Below are 21,080 nucleotides of genomic sequence, written 5' to 3' on the forward strand. Positions count from 1 at the left end.
ATGGTTATGCCATTGGGAGGCCGATACTGCAGCCTGCTCTAACCTCGCATCTGAGCCCTATGTGGGTGGCAAACTATTTGGCGACGGCGCCCTAACTGGGGTTTTGTAGTTGAAGGAAAAGAAGAAAGCTATGCCTTCTGCCAAAAAACGAGACGACAAAAGATTCTTCCATATACCTTTCCGTCCTTATTTGCCCTCTCAGTCCTTTCAAGGCTCCAGGGCATTCGGAAGAGCAAAGGAGTCTGGTACCAGCCGTCCTTTCTGGAATAGGCAACGTACTCAGTCTAAGAGCCTACAACATTTCCCCAACAGATTGGGTTTTGGATTCCAGGCTCGGGGGAATAAGCATCAATTCTGAAGCCAGGGTCCCTCAGGTGGGAGGACACCTTCAACATTTTGCCCACCGCTGGAGGGACACGTCTTTGGACCAATGGGTACTGCACACCCTCAGATACAGACCAAGGCTGGAATTCACCTCCCTTCCTCCAACCAAGTTTATCCCCTCCCCCCTCTCATCGTCTCCAGAGAAGCGGGAAAGGAGTCTTCAAGCGATTGCCCACCTTCTGCAGATTGCGGCAATAGAGCCCGTTCCAACAGGCGAGAAGTTTTCAGGAATCGACTCAGTATTCTTCACCATTGGGAAAAAAGACAGATCTTTCAGGGTGGTACTTGATTTGAAGAACTTAAATCAGTTCATAAAATACTGCAGGTTCTGCATGAAAACTTTAAGTCCATCAAGGAGGCATTGAGAAAGGGAGACTTCCTCTCATCTATTGATCTGAAGGAGGCCAATCTGCATGTCATTGTTTTTCCACCTCACAGACGTTACCTCCGGTTTGCGGTGGGGGAGGATCACTTTCAGTATAGGGCCATGCCCTTCGGTCTGGCGACTGCCCCCAGAGTATTCACAAAGATTGTGGTTGCTCTGGTGGCACACCTCAGGACGTAGGGGCTCCATGTCTTTCCTTACCTGGACAACTTTCTGCTCTGGTCTCCATCCCTCCACAAGGCTTGGGAACATATGCACATCACCCCTGCATGCCTCAAGGATCGCGGCTTCCTTGTCAACCAAACCAAGAGCCAGCTTTGCCCACCCCACCGCATAATATATTTGGGGCCACCATAGACTCGCAGAAGGGACTCATAACGTTAGCTCAAGACAGAGTAGACAATTACAGCCGTCACACAGTTCCTGTCTTCGCCTTTGGCGGATCTTATGCACCTGGCAGGTATCTTGGGGTTCCTGGTCTCAACCTATCAGACTACACCATGGACACGTCACCACTCTCAACTACTCCAATGGGCACTACTGCCTTTTCAAAGTGACATTGCGGCCAGGTGTCACCGGAAGGTAGCACTTTCACTAGTGGTCCGTCGCTCCCTGCTATGGTGGGCACACAAACCCAATCTACTAAGGGGAGTGCTGTTCCAGGACCCTCCACGGACCCTGATCACCTCAGATGCCAGCCTCACAGGCTGGGGAGCCATTTGCGATGGCCAGATGATACAAGGGACTTGGTTGTTGTGGTGCTAAATTAGTTAAGCAGAGAGTTACAGCGGTCTGAAATGCGAGTGTGCCAGTCTGTGCGTGCATTTACCTAAGAAAGCAGGCTTTTACCCTGCATTAGGATCACTGAGACTTAAGACTTAGTAAAATAATAAAAGCTACTTTATTTATAGAAATACATAGTAGATAGAAAGGCATACATAGTAGATACAAAGGCATACATAGTAGATAGAAAGCCATACCTAGTTCTACCTAACTAGCTAAGGTGGAGGCACAATACCCAGGAGTGGGAATTGCTTTCATGGCTAGGAGAGAGAGAGAGCAGAGACAAAGATGTCTCCTCTCTCTCGGGCAGTGGAGAAGAGAGGGCGGAAGGAGGAGGGGCAGATAAGCTTCCCTTAAGATGTATCAGTCTAACAACAGAAGGAAGTCAGAGCATCACAGGTAAAGGCAATCAAGCCTATCCATCTGGAGGACCCTATCTCCCTTCTGGGACATAAACAAAAGAACAAAACAGGAGTTGCTGTTGCCCCACTTCCAACATTGGTCAGTACAGGAGTCAGTGCTTCCAATCAATCTTCTGGAGCTTCATGCAATTTGACTAGCCCTGAGGCACTTCACAGAGATCAAATGGTTGGGGGCGGTGCTGGTTAGGACAGACAACGTATTGGCCAAATCAGATTTGAATTGTCAGGGAGGCACACGCTCCCCACAACTACAGAAGGAAGCTGCCATACTGTTCCAGTGGGCGGAAACACACGTGGACTTGATCCTCGCGGAATACGTCAACGGGGAGGACAACTGCCAAGCGGATTGGTTCAGCAGACAGAAGGTGCATCAGGGAAAATGGAAGCTTCACCCATTGGCCTTTCAGGAAATAGTGAGATGCTTCGGCAGAGTTAAGGTGCCACACACCTCAACTGCCAGGTGAAAAGATTTTTCTCCAGATACATGACACCAGAGGCAGAAGGCATAGGTGCTCTGGCATCCCAGTGGCCCCAAGGACAACTCTACACCTTCCCCCTCTTCTGATAATTCCCAGGGTACTTCAAAAGATCCGAGCCGAAAAGGCAAGAGTTCTACTGATAGTTCCTTGGTGGTCAAGGAGACCCCGGTTCCTGGAACTCGTTGATCTGTCAATTGATCCTCCATGGCAAAGTCCCCTCAGGGAAGACCTATTGTTGCAGGGACAGTTTCTTCACCCAGACCCGGGATGGCTGGCTCTTCATATTTGGAGACTGAGAGGCAACGCCTCTTAAAACGAGGCATTCCAGCTCAAGTGGTGGAAACTATGATGGCCTCAAGACGCCCTTCCACAATTAGAATATATGAGACTACATGGAAAGCCTTCTCAACGTGATGGCAAAAGAAGGGTTTAATTCCAAGGAAAGCAGGTATAAATGACATTCTCTGCTTCCTACAGGATGGCTTGTCCTTGGGTCTTAGGCCAAACACTCTCAGACTCCAGGCTTCAGCCCTTTCGGCGGTTCTGTCTACATCTCTGGAGAAACCGCTGGGATCTCATCCATTACTCAGGCCTTTTCTATGTGGGGCAATGGCATCAGCACCTCCTATGACCCATCATTACCCAACTTGGGATCTACACAAGATGTTAACGGCCCTACAAAAAACCCCTTTTGAACCCCTAAGTCCAATTTCCCTACATCTCCTATCCTTTAAGGCAGTGGTTCTCAAACTTTTTTGGTTCACAGCGCACTGTAAAACATAAAAATTTTGCGCACTTCGTGTACAAAATTGAAAATATATTAATAAACTATGAATAAAAATAAACTATAGAAAAATATTACTTACCCTATACAAATGGGTTTCTTCTCATTTTTAAAATATACTTTCATAATATTTGAGGCACACCTAGCCACCTCTTAGGGTGCACCAATGTGCCTGGGCGCACCGTTTGAGAATCACTGCTTTAAGGTCTTGTTCCTTGTGGCCATTACTTCAGCCCAGAGAGTGTCTTGAGTTGAATGCTCTGTCTGTTGACAAGAATTTCTGTGTGTTTCATAAGGATAGAGTAGTCCTACGTGTACTGTCCCTTCTTTTCATCCTAAAGTACTGTCTACCTTCCACTGTCAGCAAGAGCCGGTACTTCCTTCTTTTTGTCCTAATCCCATTCACTCCACAGAGAAAGTGTGGCATTCACTGGATGTGCGAAGAGACCTGAAAGTGTATATCTCTAAAACAAAACATCTCCGTCAGACAAATAGTTTATTTGTCTCCTTCCACCCAGCATCTTTAGGGAAGAAAGTGTATTCGTCCACACTAGCTAGGTGGATTAAGGCATGTATCACACTGGCCTACGCCTCTCTAAAATTAGCCCAGCCGGCCAGGATAGTGGCCCACTCAACTAGGGCAGCAGTTACATTGGCAGCATTCTAACGCCACGCATCTATCACAGAGATTTGTAGAGCAGCTACATGGGCCGCACCTAATAAGTTTAATAAACACTATAAGATTAACACATATGCATCAGCAGAGGCAGCTTTTGGGAGGAGAGTGCTACTGCACATTCTCCCAGATCACTAGTGTAATCAGCCCAGCGATGTTCTCACCATACATGGGTCAGCTTTGGTATGCCCCACCTGAGATCAGCTTTTCCATGCACAGGAGAAAAAACATTTCTCTGTGCATGTCAAAAGCTGATCTCAGCGCCACTCCCTAGGAGAGCTGGGCTGCCATCACTGTCTTTTTCATCTTAGGCCTGTAGCAGAGAGTGTATGAGTGCTGTTGTCTCCTGTTTCATGTCAATGGTTCCTATTAATTCTCTTTGTTCATTCCTCCTGTTGGTTGGCTTGTTATCAAAAACTGAAATAAGGAGTTGCACAGAGCAGGAAGTCTTTATTTAAAAAAGCCTCTTTAGTACTCTTCTGCCTTCAACCGCTAGGTGGAGCTAGCTACCCACCTGAGATCAGCTTTTGACATGCACAGAGAAAACCATTTTACGGTAAGACCAAATGTCTTTTTTCTGCATGATTAGAAAAATGGGGCATACCAAAATGATTATTTTCTTAGGTCTAACATGCTAAACATTTCTAGGCTTTGAACCTCTAAAGTACTACAGTTTCCATATCAACTACTTTGTGTAGTTTCTAAATGGTTACAAAGTTGTCTGTTTTAACGATGAATGTTTCTTCCTCTCACAAAATAATTGTGGTCAATAAAAATTGGTCCTCAGTTTTAACAGTACATTTGGATAAGTTTGGGCCAAAATGGTTATCAACTAATTTCCCAGTGCTCTTCATTTGAATAGTATTTTCCTGTTGACTTAGTAGAGTGCACTTCTGACTTAGCTCTTTATATAAATATGAATTGATGTCTCCTGGAGCAAGGGAATCTCATTTTATTTAATTATTTTTGGTCGTACTTATATACGACTTCAGGAACTTGAGAAGGCTGAGGTATAAAAGAGGGAAATTATCTTTTAATAGTAGAGCACTGGTAGGATTTATACTCTGAAACGTGGAATATAAATATTTGTAATAAACAAATACTTTAAGTTGAGTTAGTTTCTGGTTTTTAAAGAAGAGATTGCAACCAGATTTTAGAACTAGAGACTGCAGAATATACATTTTCCCAGTTACTTCTTTTGGGTTAATTATGACCCAAACCCAAAGCTCTTTAAAGATCAGGCGCAGCTTAGAATTAGTTTGGTCTTCTTTTTCTCAGACATTAACCTGGTCACAGCAATGAGGAGAGAAGTACCTGCAACCGCATGCATCAGTCCCTGTACCAACATTATATATGCTGGGAACTGTAGTTTCTCAGGGCCTTTAGGGCTTTAGTAAATTGTACTTTCCAAAAATCCTGCCAGCCATGCACATGTGTAGCAGCTTCCCAGGCAGAATTAAGGGGAACTAATTTCTGAGGGCTCATAGGTCCTGACTAGGACCCAGAAACCCTTGGAAACTACATTACCCAACCAGCATAGTGTCTGGGATTCTGTCTCCCTGCAACATCTATGGTGAAATGAAGACTGCAGTCCTTTTGTACTAATGGCAGGCAACTTGGGGGGGGGCTGAAAGTTTGAGTTTGGGAGGCTACTAGGCCTGTTGATGTGTTCCAGTAGATGAGGCAGCTTAGAAAAGCATTGGAGGAGAGGGGGCCTTGTAATCCCAGTGACATCAGGAGCATCATTAGACCGTAGAGCTCAGAATGGGTCTCAGCTTAAATTGAACTCTGGGCTTCATCATCAGCTTTTTTTTTTTTACCAAGTTGTGATGTGAAAAAACACAACTAGTTCATCTAAACAAATGGATGCTGTTAAGACTGAAAAGGACTGCTGTGACTCAGCTAATTAGTGAGCTGTTCTCCTTGTGTTCCCCTCTTGAGACGGACAGTTCTTTGATGTGTAGTCTAAAGGTACCTTCCATTTGCCTGGAGGTATGTTCTTGGATATAGCAGGCCTGCTTCATGGTAAAAATGGGAATTGAGTTTGTAATGGATAGCTTTCTATAATCTGGCTCCTCTAAATATAAAAGGATGGGGCAGTAGTGCCAACCACAGAGACTCAAGTAATTCACTTCTGGACAGATACATTTCTATAATTGAAAACTGGTTTCCAGAGAAGATGAAAGCAGTGTGTGTTAAAAAATATACATATACTACTGCCAAAATCCAAGCTGCTGCATAGTTGAGAAGTTAAATATGCTAATGAAAAGCAGTAAACCTATTTTAAAAAGAAAAGACTGAAACCAATGCTGCCCCCAACACTTTTCTGGGACAAACATGCTAAAAGGGTGGGATTTGATGGTTCTAACAAATGTACTGCTGGTAGGTAAGCTGACCACAAAATATATCTTCATAGTAGGAGTAACTTTAGAAAGATTTACACTAGGATGGGATTCTTTTTTCCATTTTTCTAGTGAAGTGAAATGCAAGACTAGATTCAGAACATTAATATGCCTATCAATGGGCTAAGCTCTCTGCAGTTGATTTCTTTCTGGCCCCTATATCCATTTAGCAAATAAATAAAACTGAGTCTTTCCTGTCACCTCTGTTGGTTGAAAGAGACTCTGTTATGATGGGAGGTCTCTCCCAGTACTACTGTTAATAGTCTATTGACACAGTGTTAACTGTGGGAATTGGTTGTATGTTTTGAGATTGTGCAATGTTTAACATTTCACAATACACATTGAGCTTGGTTATTTCCCCTACCCTTTTACACAGTGATTATTGCTGTTATTGTATTAAATTTATATTCTGTCCTTCCTCCCCAAGGAGTCCAGGGTGGCAAACATCACAAAGTTAAAACAATTTAAAATCAAATGAACATATTTAAAACAATTAAAAACAATTTAAAAGCAATCATCTGCCCTCATAGTTATTTGTTTCATGATTGCTATGTCTGATATTTCTCAGCCTTCAAATGCCTGAGTAAATGGGAATGTTTTAAATTTCTCCTGAAAATCAATAATGAGGGAGACAGGTGTACTTCTCCAGGGAGGGCATTCCACAAATGGGTGGAACCTGTTCCTTTAGGGGGAGAGCAACCCCTTCTAGGACTGTGCTCCAAATCCCTGGATAACAGCTCACAACTGTTTTATATAGATAGCATAGCATAGGATATATAATGGACCCTTGTGGGGACCCCACACAGCTCAAAAGCCACTGGGATGAGCAACAATCTCTTACAACTACTTTCTGGTGACAATCCTGCAAGTAGGAGGGGAATCGCTGTAAAACAGTACCTCCAACTCCCATCTCTCTGAATTGTTCCAGAATAACTCAATGGTGTCAAAAGCTGCTCAGAGATTGAGGAGAACCAACAGGGTCTCACTTCCCCCCTCCCCAATCTCTCTCCCAATCAGGACAACCAAGGCTGTTTCAGTGCCAAAATTGGGCCTGAAGCCAGATTGCAATGGGTCTAGGTTGCCGGTGGCAGGGCAGTCTTTTGCCACTTTGTGACATAGTGACATGCAATAGGAAACATTTGTCCAATGAATGCATTCCATGCACACCAGAGTGTTCATGAGTGTTGAACTGGGAGCATGGAAAGATGCCATGTGAACATGCTCTGTGATGCTTAAATGTTTTATTTGCTAACTAGTTGGACTTTCATTATTTGTGGTTTTGAGGCTGCATCCATGAGAGAGAGAGAGAGAATGAATGAATGAATATGGGTCATTCATGCACAACTTACTTGTCAAAGATTCCATGAGTTGGCTTCCTGATGGGATTGGCTGCAAGTCTATTGCAGCCAAGAGGTACTCTGTCACTGTAAACATTGGTTGGTTCCTGCTGCCCACAGGCTTCTGGAAAATTTAGGAAGACAGATGGCTTCTTGAGTGATGCCAGTAAAGTGTTAGTGCCCTTACCTACTCTTAGAAATTAGCAAGAGTTCTGAAGATTAAAACAACTCAGTTCTTTCTTTCTCACCCTCTTTTTCCCCCCTCTCCCTAGATTTCATTGACCTTCCAGGTGAAACAGAGTGGGTGAAGTTCAACGTAGACTCAAATGGTTACTATATTGTGCAGTATGATGAAGGTGGCTGGACTGCTCTAATTGAACTACTGAAGAAAGAACCCACTGCTCTGAGTTCCAGAGACAGAGCCAATTTGATACATAACATTTTTAATCTGGCAGGGTAATTCTTTAAAGTTATGACAATGAACTCTGATATTTATCTTCAAATCCAGAATTTAAGAACAAACCTTCTAGGGCATAAGGGAGAACAGGATACCCATCTAATCTATTAACTATTTATCTTTTATTACCCCAGATGTTCACCAGTATACACAACAAAGCTCTAAGTATGAAATTGCAAAACCTTTAGTTTAGGATTCTTTCGTGAATGGAGGCACATGACAATCTGCAAGAAGAGTGAGAAATACAGGAATTTAGCTCAGAACTGTTTGATATCTCCTAGCAGCACTTTGGACTTGAGGGCTCATCAGTATATAGAGTTCTAGTGAATCAACCCATCATCTGTTATTGTTTTGCCTCCAAATAGCAAATCCAATTATATGAAGGAATATAGCAAAACTATTTTATATTTTAAGAACTGGTAGGAACTTGTATCCTGTACCACAATGAAGGTCTTTTAAATATGTTCAGGGTTGATGTATTAGTCAGAATGCTTGATTGCGTCCTTTTTTATGTCCCTTTTAGGGTAGGAAAGGTGTCTTTGGCCAAGGCCTTTGATCTCATAGACTACCTAGTGAAAGAAAACAGCACTTCTCCAATCTTACAAGCATTGTACCAAATGAGTCGTATCTTCAACCTAGTTGAAAAAAGGAGAATGCATTACCTTTCAGCCAAAGTATTGGTAAGATCTTAAAAGTAGTCAGGTAGTGACTCTGTGAAAGCTAGAGATAGAATTCATACTAGAGGCAAAGAGTTTGTACTACATGGATGGCCAATTCCTAAATCTAATTGTTTTAATATGACATTTATGTGGCACAATGTGGTTTGTAATGAAATGTTGGATGTGTAATGTAAAACTTTGTCACTTAAAAGCATGTTATAGTTTCTCAGTAGATACAAAAGCCATTTGTAACTGCCAGATCCCAGCTGCATAGAGATAGATACCTTGAAGAAAACAGAAGAAACAGATTGTTTCTTGCATTTCTTCAGGGTTCTCCTAAAATCTGTAACCAGATAAATTACACTCTAATCATATAGCAAAGGAGGATGGTGCCTAAAAGTGTCCATCCTAAACAAACCAGTTAGTCTTCATGGTGCCACAGCACTTTGTCTCTGTCATTTTGACCATATAGCACATTCACCTAAAAATGAAATAATTCAAGTTCCACAAGAAAATGGATTGGATAAAAAAGGGTATCTGAAAGTGAATTAAAGAGAGTGTGAACAGTTTTATGTACCCTTTAATACAATTCATAGAGATTTGAACTCTCCTTTTGAATCATAGGTCATTCAAAGCCCCTTTGTGTTGCCCCTTTGGGGACCTGCTGTCATTTAGGAATTCAACTGTTGGCCAGGTCATGGAGAAGGACAGGCCTGTGGCCCTGATCCAGAGTGAGAGTCTGGTTGGGGGAAGTCTGATTTTTGTAAGCCCTCCCAAGTGGAGGGAGAGGGAAAGAGTGTAGTGTTAGAACTAGTATCTTCCAACTGGAAGTGTGGGATGTGCTTCCTATTATTGGTCCTTAGATTACCATCTTTAGCCCTAACGTTTGCACTGCATGTGGCTTTATTTTAAGATGGTGTTAACATGTGTCTGAGTGGTCTTATGGCAGGGAGTTCTATGGGCAGGGGAAGATGTCATTTGAATGGAGGGGCTGATTACTATTTGTGATGGAAGCCTAGGCACCTGATCTCCTCCCTCAGGCTCATTTGGTGTTTGTTGAGACTGAGAATAAATAAGACTATGGAGAAATACTCTTGAAGTCCCTATTCTGGACCCTTCATGGAACTGAATGGTAGAGTTGTGAGGAATGGAGGATGAGTGATAGGAGTGTTACAAGAAGCTGACACAATGTGTGCTTCGGGGAACTTTTGGGACCCATGAACTACAACATAGGCACAAGGCAGTTGTAATTGGGTTTTTGGTGGTAACATTTCCTCTGTTTTCTAGCATAAGATGCTAACACTATTTGGAGACAAGATTAAGCAACAGAGATGGACAAATGATGGAACTCTGTCAGAACAAGAACTGAAGTCAAGTCTACTAACCTTTGCCTGCTCCCATAATTTGGGAGACTGTAGCACAGTTGCTGCCAAGCTGTTTAATGAATGGAAGGACTTAAATGACTCAAAAAGGTAAAACATAAAAATGTTCCTTGGTTCAAGCTGCTTCTGTACCATGGGATTCAGAAATACTTTTCCATTACATGGTCTCACTGCAACCAAAAGTCTTGAAGCCTGTTTGGCTCAAAAGAGAATATGGATCCACATCTCTTGCAGAAGTTGTTTGCCTGGAAGGCAGAACTGCAGTAACAGACTCCTGGCAGTGGCAGGGTTGGGCTGTGTGGGTACACTGGTGGAGCTATTGCTATGGTTTTGCCCCCTCAGGTGAGCCACTCCTGATCTTTTGAAAAAGAGTTCTCAAGCATTATAGCCAGTGGCCAGATCCTCATCTCCCCTACCTCTTACAGGCCAAATTTGACAGTTGGGTAGAGCTATCTACCTGTCAATCACCTGACATCACAATGATGTTAGACGATCGTCAGGACTTGAAAGCACCTTGCAGGGCTTGCAGAGTACTGCTAAACAGCAGGCTTGAACTCACCACCTATAACCTGATGGGTAATGACTTCATGCCTGCTTTCTTCATATGACATCAGGTGTGGAGCAGGTGGGCATGGTTTGGAGAAATTTGGCCCATGGGCCATAGGTTCCCAACTTTGTTTATAGTCTTCTAGATGAAGAGGAACACTATCTGACTAGCTTTTTAGGTTCTGTAATGTCAGCAAACTCCTATAAGTACTTTGTTACAGCACTAAACCTTTCTCCAAGATCTGTCTAAGTGCTTAGTTTTATCTATCTTTGTTTCTGTGCTGGGCACAGGAACAGCATCAGGGTCCTGGTAGTGGCACAAGGGACGCCTGCTCCTTATTTTAGGGCAGAGGCTGGCACTGCTACTTTGGTGCTTAAAACAAGAGTTGCTAGTGGAACTTTACCCTAACTAGGAGCTGTGGCAAGAGAATTTTTAGAGACTAATGGAGTAGAATTATTCAACTTTGCTTGCCTGGCAGTACAGCTGTACTTGCACAATAGCTGTACAGCAAACGGATTGGATCAGACTCCTCATCCATCCAGTATTTGAATTATTAATTTCATAACTGCAGATTGTTACAGCCATAGGAGTTTAACCTTTCAACCTCTTGAACTTTAGTTTGAGTATATGTAACTGTTGGGCTTGTCATGAGTACTTGAAAAAACAGAATGGCGTTAGCTCTCTTCCTATGGCAAATGGATCTGAGTATCTGTTGGCAATTGCTCAAAAATTGCATTTGTGGTGGCATGGCAGGAACTGAATTCTGCATGTGATTGTAGTTATTTGTGATTGGCTTAGCAAGGATCAAGAGCTGATACGTGCTGGCATTTTAAGCAACAACTGTATACTCCTGGCCTTCCAGATGTTTTTACATTAGTCCTAGCCAGGATGACCCAATAGTCAGGGATGATGGAGAGCTGAAGGTAGTCATTCATGATGTACCCTAATAGAACGTTGAGTTAGCATCACTGCACAGAATCAGTGTGGGTTAGGCTTGGTGTGAATTCCTAGTGGTAGTTCCAGGCTATGGTCTGAAGGCACATGAGGCCAGCACCCTGCTGAAGCTAAGCAGGATCAGATGTGGTCAGTGCCTGGATGGGAGACTGCCTGGGAACCATATGTAAGCCACCTTGGGTTTCTACCATGGAAAGAAAGGTAGGGTATAAATAAATAAAATTTGTACAGTCAAATGTAAATTTTAGTCGTATGTGGTTCTTGGTTACCAAGTATCTGAGAGGTCTTGCAGTGTGTGAATTTGTGCACCCTTCAGATTAGTTTGTTGGATTAAGGACTGACTGAGAGAAGTGATCACTCATTTTATCTAATGCTTTGATGTGACTTGTACTTTTGAGACAGTTCTGAGAAAGGTTTGTGCTTTCTCTCTGTAGCTTGCCAACAGATGTTATGAAGATCATATTCACAGCTGGAGCGAAAACTGAAATTGGCTGGAACTTCCTTTTAAGCATGTATACATCTTTGGTTTCTGAACCAGAAAAACTCAAAATCCTTGAAGCACTAGCCAGTACAGATGATGTTAGAAAACTGAGCTGGTATGAAGCCCCACACATTACACATATACTAGTAAAAAAGATAATCCCAAGAGCAATTTCTGTATGTCACTGTAAAAGGAACTCCAGAAAATAAGTGAACATTTAACACACCTTCCCTTCTTTGGCCTTTTACACTGGCAAGAGAGAACTTATGTATGTGGAGGAATGCTTTCTCTTTCCTTGCTTTTTTGGACATGTGTTATACATTGCTTCAAAACTTGAGGCAACCAGTTATCTTTTCTGGTGCTGTTCTCTTTTGTAATTGGAATATCTAGGAATATCCCAAATTCCTAAAATAAAGCATTTAATAGATTGTTTCTACACAGTTTTTCAGTTGGAGTTCTAAAAATGCAAGTTCTAGTCTTCACTTGCAAAGTTACTAAAGTATGTGTTTATTTGAAGTTTTTATATGCCTCTTTTTGTCAAATAAGCATAAAACAGTTTCTACCGGTTCCAGTGATAGGCTGTCTGCTAAAAATCTACACATTTTGGGGGACGTCTCAGCTAGAGGGTAGTTCAGGGTACTATGTGCCTATAAGCTGACTCTTGTTTTATCTCACAGGTTAATGCAAGCAAGCCTGGAAGGAAGCAGCATCAGATCACAGGATCTTCCAACTGTTATAAGAGTGGCCAGTCAGAATTTGCCTGGGCACTTACTGGCATGGGACTTTGTCAAAGAGAACTGGGGTCAGCTTATAAGGAAGTAAGGCTTTTCTTGAGTTCTCATAATACATTTCTGTCTTTATCCCTCCCCCTGCTACACTAACACATGGGAAAGTCTATTGAAATAATGTATCACCTTGTTCTTGTCTTTGCTGTGCTCTACTGCAGAGGTGGAGAACCTGTGGCCTTCCAGATGTTGCTGGACTGCAGCCTCTGTCATCCCTGATCATTACCACCCTTACCTGGGGTCAATGGGAATTGGAGTCCAGAAACTTCTGGAGGTCCATAGGTTTCCCATCCCTGCTGTATTGGTTTTGCCAGTGGCGGTCGCTTGAAAAATGCTAGACGTTCAAGCTCTTCAGGCTGTGTCCCATATGCCCACTTAGTTTCTGAGTTTGGGTCCCAGTTGAAAATGGAGATGGACTGCCTTCAAGTCTATCCTGACTTATGGCGACCCTATGAATAGGGTTTTCATGGTAAGCGGTATTCAGAGGGGGTTTACCATTGCAGAGGCTGAGAGGCAGTGACTGGCCCAAGGTCATCCAGTGAGCTCCATGGCTATGTGGGGATTTGAACCCTGGTCTCCCAGGTTGTAGTCCACCACCTTAACCACTACACCACACTGGCTAGTTTAGTTTATTATATTTATAGATTGCTTCACACATCCAGAGGAATCCCAAAGTGATTTGCAATAATAAAAATACATACAAATAATAAATTCAATAAAATGATACAAATAGCAAATATTAATTGTTCATCCATCTTCCCCTAGTGAGAGTCACAGCTGGGAGCTTCCATAAACAAGGCCTGTTCTCTTGTTGCTTCTGACCATCTCTTGGAGGGGCATACATGGGAAGGGAAGGGAATCCCTTTTAGTTCTCTTCCCCCAGCCAACTTTAAAGTTGCCTAGCACAAAACCTGCTGCACCTATTTGCCTGTAATTTGGCAGGTTCCTTACGTAGGAGCTCCTTTGATGTATGCATTTTCATACAAATTGCCACTCCCAAAATTGTAAAGGCTGCTTTGCAGGAAAATCATTAATGGCTATCCATTGAAATGTGACAGGACTTGTACCTTCAGAAGGCTATCACACCTGCAGATTTTGCCAAAAAATAAAAAGTTTCAACTTCTCTGTTTTTGACACAAAAAATTTAAAGTTACACAAGCACAAGGAACCCTGGAGTTAAATGCCTGTATTTAAGCAGGTTTCATCTTCTCAGGAGGGGCTACTGTGCCTGCAAATTTCATCTAATTCTGTCCAAAGGAAAAAAGGTTATGGCCATTTTTTATTTCCCCACAACAAATGGGAGAAGCACAAATCTTAGGTTTTTTTCCAAAGCAGGGTTCAATTTGGAACCCAAGACTAATCAGACAGCCTTCAAAATGCTTAGGACCAAATCAGACTGTTTTCTGAAGCACCGAATTGGGATCCAAACAAAACTTGCAGTCATTGTGCAGCATTAATTTTTCTTGTAGTTATTGTATTATTGAATCACTATATTGTTATATTCTTGTTACTTTTATATTCAATATGTAATTTTAATAACTTAGATGGTACTTTGTATTTTACATTGTATTTAGTATTTATATTGTTTTATGTTGTATTTTTGTTCTTCATTGTAAGCTACTTTGAGTATTTCTGTAACAGAACAGGAGGGTTTAAATACTAAATCTATTCTACTTATTTTGTGTGGATTGGGGATAAACAAATTACTCTAAATACTGATTGCTTTAAGAGTGTTAAATAATGTAATTCATCATGAGCCTCCAAAATAGGCCAGGCATATGAATTTATTTATTTATTTATTACATTTATATCCCGCCTTTCTTTTCATCATAGAAACCCAAGGCAGCTTACATATGGTTCCCAGGCAGTCTCCCATCCAGGCACTCACCACACCCGACCTTGCTTAGCTTCAGCAGGGAGCTGGCCTCATGTGCCTTCATACCATATCCTGGGACTTAATATGAATTAAGTTAAATAAGCTTTGAATGAACATTGGTTGGTTTGAATTCATTCTCCTAAATTTCAGGTTTCACCATGGATCATACACCCTCCAAAATATTGTGATTACAACAACTTGTCAGTTCTCGACACAAGAACATCTGCTTGAGGTTTGTTGAATAAAGCATGCCAATGAGCATTGGAAAAGTATTGTCACTTGATATAGAAACTGGAACATTATCATGGTACAGAATCTTGGCCTCTATCATGTATTGCTTTGTTATTATTAGCTTTAGTGGATGTATATTCTTGATACACAGTACATCAATGAAAGATGCCATTGGAAGCTGGAAAAACATGCTGCTGGTGGGTTAATTGCCTTAATCACACATGTGTATTTCATTTAAATTAACTTTTTAAAAGAATAATAAAGTTGGAAGAGACTTAAAAGGTCATCTAATCCTACTATACCATCTCATATGGGTAGCTATCCAACTGTTTAAAAACCTCCAATATAAGGGAGTCCACCATCTTCTGAGGCAGCTTGTTCCACAGCTGGCAAGAGTCATATGATCAGGAAGTTCTTCCACATGTTTACAAAAAAGGGATTTCAATAGTCTGGATTTTTAATATTTCACAGTATGCACTGATGTAACTAGGGCTAAACTAAAATATGCATATTGTCAAAATCTAAATGAAGGTTCCTCTCCCCCACCCTTCTTATTTACAAATATAACATCCTGTTGGGCCACCTTAGATGCACAGGGTTAAGCTAGCTTTTTAAATTGCCCTCATTTTGTGTGTGTGTTGCTTCTGCAGGTTCAGACATTCTTTGAATCAAAGTCAGAGGAGACTGCTCAACTGCGCTTTGTCAGAGAGGCCATTGAGACAATTCAGCTGAATATCCAGTGGATGGAGAAAAATTTGGAGATGCTGGAGAAATTGCAGTGATTACAATTCCACCAGAGCTTCAATTAGTCATTTAGAATGTGGCGATTTTTGCTGCTTTGCTTTTGCAAAAACAAACAAAAACAGGCAGTGCAACTTTCTTTGTGCTGTGAGAGGGTTTTAGTTAGCTCAGGGTACATCTCCACCTAAGTTTGCACATTTTTGAGTGCTTGTGGACTAGAGAGAGTTGCTAATTTTAAGGGAGTGTTCATTCATTGACCAAACATTCACAAAACAAGAACAATAACTTGTCGTGGAACTCCCTTCCATCATAGGAAAATCCAGTTCTATTTTCTACAAATTGAATGACAGCTGAACATAAAAGAGCAGCTAAAGAAGAACTTTCCTGTGAGCTGGTTTTTCTTTGCAAGGTGCTGTTTAATCAGCCTTCCGCATTATTAATGGTTTCTTGAATGGTAAACAGTGTACCTGCTGTGTAATCGTTTTTTTAAATTACCATGATTATAAGCAGCTGTAAGACACCAATAATGGAGGTGAACAACAAAAGTGAAAATATTGGATTTTGAGGACTCTAGGTTTTCATTTATCAAAGTAATTTCTAGACATTATGCAAATATGAGAAATAAAATAATTATTGGTAGGAATCTTTTATTTTTGTCTGTAACATGGCTGTGTGCTATCATGTACTGAACAGCACTTGTGCAAATAGCTTTTGTTGGATGGGGAATATATTATGATGGAGTTTTCAGTGAGTAATTAGAATAAATTAGATACGATTTTGACTCCTATCTCACTAGGTACTTATGAAAATCCTAATTTCTAGTGGTGTTTGCCAGCATTATAGGACAGAGGGTACTGATTGTTCTGGCTGATTTGATATTTTTACCACTGTTTTGACTTAATACGCTTCACCCAGAAGATCTTCATTAATGCATGTTGTGGAACCTTGTTAATCTCCATTTTTCTATGCTATAGAGCTCCAGTTCTATGTTATGTTAACCCAATACTGGAAAGCTCACTTCATTTAGTCATAAGTTGTCCTGTGATTCAGAAACAGCACTAGGTTTAAGTTGATAACTTTGGAACAAATGATCCAAACTAAGGAAAACTGCCAAAGGTGTACAGTTCCAGTTGTTTTAAATAACTTTGGGCTCCCAAGAAGAAAGTTGTCATGATTAGATCAACAGAAGCATTCAGAACGAAAGAAACCCGTCTTCATGCTTTCAGTGCATATTCCATCTATATTGATTCACAATGTGCAATGAGAGGAGAGTTATCACTTAGGGAAATGTAGCTGTTACTACTTCTGAATATCTAATAGACTGAAGGCAAATTCTTCAATCTTAAGTAGTTCAATTTCTAAAATTGAATAGAAAATTCTCATCTTCCAGTGGAAAAAAAATTACCCTACATTCATTCTTTGAATGGGAGGAAAGACCATCCAGAATTATTGTCATGATCTCTGGTTGTTTGTGAATGTGTGGCTGGCTGGCTATGCTTTCTCTCTTTTTTGTAGCCTGTACTTAAGTCATTTGACTTTGTCCTCTGCCCTTCCCCTTCTTTCAATGTGTTCATGATGAGCAAAATTATGTGGAATAGTTAGTTGCTCCCTTGATTCCTTTGTTTGGGGGGGATCACTGGACCCTGTCCTATGATCATATATGTATATATAGATGTGCTTGCTACTGGAAATGTGAACTGTACTTGAAATATAGTGCACCTGTCTTCTAGAATTAAGCATATATTGCTTAAATTAAAGCACTGTTGCATTAAGAATATTTTTCAATTATTTATTTTTTTAGTATGGATTTTGTATTATGTAAAACTTCCTATTTAAACAATATTAATCAAAATTGTTTGCCCATGTTTGGGCCCTGGAATTTAACCTGCAGTAGAAGCTATAAGAACTCATCTATCTTCCATAAAAGTCAAGTGAGATCAAGTGCTGACTACCTTAATTAGCTATCCAATTCACTGCATTTGGAGGAGTTAGATTGCCCCTACTACTATTACTTCCTCTTTTGCAATTTCAAGCCATAAGTGGCAGCTCACAGATATTGTGTCTTGTGTTTACCTAATCTTAATCTGTTTTGTGGTCTCTTTCAGGAAAAAAATGCACTGTAATAATAGATATATTTTCACGAGTTGAATGATACAATTGTCTACTGTGTTTAAGACAAATCCAGGGCTGATGTCTCATTTGGGTTTATTCCTTAATGGTAACATCTCAGTTCCGTTACAGATTCTTGGTTTGGAAAGGCCTGCCGTCCAGACCAAAGCATTTATGCCCTACTCTATAGTGTCCTATGTATGAGACACATCCATTAGTTTGTCTGGCAGATAAACATGCGTTTCAGATTTCTTTTTTCAGATTGTCTTTCTAAAATCAACCACTTCTGTGTAGAAATGCACTGCAAAAATTTGTGTATCCTCCCTTCCCCTTTTGATATTCAGCTTTTTTAGGTTTTGGGATTTTATATGAAAGGAATCTGAATGGGATCAAACTTGGTTGTGTTTTTAAATCAAATAATAATGGTTCATGTGCCTTAAAGTATATTATCATTGCAAAATGAATATGTTAGTAATATATAAAAAGAACTTATTTGTTTAAAAACCTTCCTTAGACAATTCTCTTAGGCTATACTATAATTATGTGCTCACTCAGTGAATGAAAGTTGTTGCTTAATCTATATTCAGAATGACTAAAGTACCTTTTACTCCTTTTGGGATTGGGAGTCAGATTATCATGATTCGTAGTTTTGTGGTGCTCCAGAGTGCAGCCATAGAGCTTTAAAGCATGCAGTGATTTGCCTGCTCTCTCACGTGTTAGGAAATGTGTTGTGCACATGACACTGAAAACAGAGAAACATGTTTCTCTGTATGTATGCATCCAAACCCTGGATTTGGGAAATCCAAATAGTCTAGATTAGCCAGTTCATAGGTAGCACCTCTAGCTGTTTTGTCTCCACACAATTTAAGCACAACTTTAATATTCCAGTGTTAGACGTTGTTTTTCCCATGGATAAACATTATCCAGCTATTTAAACTTATATACACACACATACAGGGACATCTATGTACCCTGCACACAATGTCTGCAAATAGAGATTTATCTTCTGTATATTTTCCTTAAATAACCTCTAGGCACAGAATCGTCCAGTGATGTCCACCCACTTAGTGTGATGCCATGTAAGAATTCAGCTGTTCTTCTTTCAGATATTGGGGATAGAGATAGCAGGGCAGGTAATGTTAGAAGGGCCACCAGCCACTGCTCTTCCCCCATGAGTTTAATGAAAGCAAGATGGGAGTGCATAAAGGGCTTAAGACCCCCTTAGTTGGAGCAAACTTCTTATTTCTGATATGATTGCCAGGAGAACAGAGATGACTGCCGTTTATCAAATGTTTTTAATGGGTGGTACAAAAGTTTCTGTGAAGTTCTTTCCAGCCAGTTAACACATGGAAGCCAGAATCTGAAGGTATCAAGCTTGAGCACTTAGAACCGTACCCCTAAAACAAAGGGAGAATGTCTGGTACTTATAAACAAGTGTTAATGTAGTATCTAAAAATATTTTGAGCTCCTGTGCAACCTTCATGTAATTCTGGAAAACACCACTGAGAACTAGTATCCTTTCATTTTTGAAACTTCTGAACGGAGGAGAAACTGGTGGAAAAATGAAGCTAGTGTTGTGCAACATTTTTTTAAGAATTCCCTGAAGCTGTTGCAGTAGCTAAAAAATGTTTATACAGACTCTATATTAAAGTTGTTTATAAATGCCATGGGACACTCCATCCGTTTGTCTTTAGCTTTAGATACAATTTGGAAAGGGGGGGGTGCAACATAGCCAGCCTATTTGAAATCTCTTATAGCCAAAGGAATGATATATTCTCTCAGAAGCGTAAAGCTTCTTATATTAGCCAACTCAGTGTCAACATGGCTGAAGTTAATCTACATTTATGTTCTCACAAAGCTACTGCATACCTGCATTTTCATTGTCTTTGTAGCACTGTGGGGAGGGGGGAGGTGTAGTGAGGGAGATGGCATTTTTGTAATGGATCTTGTTTCTTTAAAAAGTTGCCTGTTCCATTACATCTTGCCATATGTGAACTCAGACATGCATTGTAAGGATAATACTCTAAGGAATATGGCCTTAATTTTTCCTTAGTAGCACCATGCTACAGGATGCTGACGTTTGAACTGATTTTGTATTTGTATAACTGCGTATCTATCAACTGTTCTCTATTAGAACATTCCTCCTTCTGATAGATTGGCTTTCTTAAATGTCTTCTGGAAGATGTTATCTTTCATTGCACTCTGAAATTTAAAATGTCGCCTCATTTTAGTGTACATTTTTGTTTGTATTTCATGAACTGAGATGCCAATGTTGGTTGTGTTAATTTCAATTTCAAAAGCTGACTTTGCTTGGATGTCTAATAATGCCCCTTTCCTGTGTGCACACTTCTTAAAAATTCATAGGTACACTCTCTTCTTTATCTGATGCTTTGACATAATGCTACTAAATGTTTACAATGCTTTATTCTTTATTTAATGAGATGTTTAAAGTTTTAATCACCTTAAATATTTTTGCCATGCTACGTTCTCAGGTCTTAGTCTTCAAGAACTTAAACCTCCTATAAAATTGCTGTGTTACTTTAAACCTGCTGTTTCGTAGTAGAAATTCAGATCTTTACACATAACAACATCTCTTTGATCAAAAGCAATGGTCTGGCATCTTTTTTAAGTTAGTCATGGCACCATGTAGCAAATTACTGTAAAAATCTAAAATAGTTACCTTTTTAAAAAATGTTGGAATGGTATGATGAAATTGGAATGGATGGTTGAAAGCCACTAAAGTATTTTAATTTACAAAAGCTTTTTAAAAAGGAGTGGATTTGATATTAAATTTGCACCAGAACAGTGGAGAGGTCTGTAGTTCTATTGATAACAACAGGTTGGCTTTAATAATGGTAACATCAAAGTAGTTTTGGAATATCAATTGTAACAGGAATTTGAAAGGGGATTACACATCTGTGTTTGTATCTTCAATTTTCTCTAGAGCTGTAATCAGCAAAACAGTAACACCAAGTTGTATAATATTACCTTGAGGAGAAGGATTTTTGAAAATTGTGTGTATATGTACATATATACGCATTATATGCACATTTTTTGTTTTCCTTGATTTGTAAAGGAGAAATAAAGCCTATTTTCTTATACTTCAAATAAAATGGTGTGCATATAACCAGCACTGATTGAAGGGCATGTGTACTGCAAACACTGTTTTTATTGGTGAAATGAAAATAAAATCTTTTAAATACAAA

General features: G+C 40.4%; 1 protein-coding gene across 9 annotated transcripts in view; it reads left to right on the forward strand.

Annotated features, from left to right (window-relative positions):
* LNPEP (leucyl and cystinyl aminopeptidase) overlaps positions 1 to 21,080 on the forward strand; it is an 87,801-nt gene extending 66,721 nt beyond the window's left edge. For all 9 annotated transcript variants that reach the window (XM_061622748.1, XM_061622731.1, XM_061622695.1 and 6 more), the window contains exons 12-18: positions 7,925 to 8,108; positions 8,633 to 8,789; positions 10,056 to 10,240; positions 12,086 to 12,247; positions 12,810 to 12,950; positions 14,944 to 15,025; positions 15,675 to 21,080. In XM_061622748.1, the coding sequence (XP_061478732.1) occupies positions 7,925 to 8,108; positions 8,633 to 8,789; positions 10,056 to 10,240; positions 12,086 to 12,247; positions 12,810 to 12,950; positions 14,944 to 15,025; positions 15,675 to 15,806 (1,043 nt within the window). In that variant the 3' untranslated portion in view covers positions 15,807 to 21,080. The remainder of the gene's footprint in view (positions 1 to 7,924; positions 8,109 to 8,632; positions 8,790 to 10,055; positions 10,241 to 12,085; positions 12,248 to 12,809; positions 12,951 to 14,943; positions 15,026 to 15,674) is intronic.

This window comes from Rhineura floridana, chromosome 1, assembly GCF_030035675.1.
Source record: "Rhineura floridana isolate rRhiFlo1 chromosome 1, rRhiFlo1.hap2, whole genome shotgun sequence".
Lineage (NCBI taxonomy): Eukaryota > Metazoa > Chordata > Lepidosauria > Squamata > Rhineuridae > Rhineura > Rhineura floridana.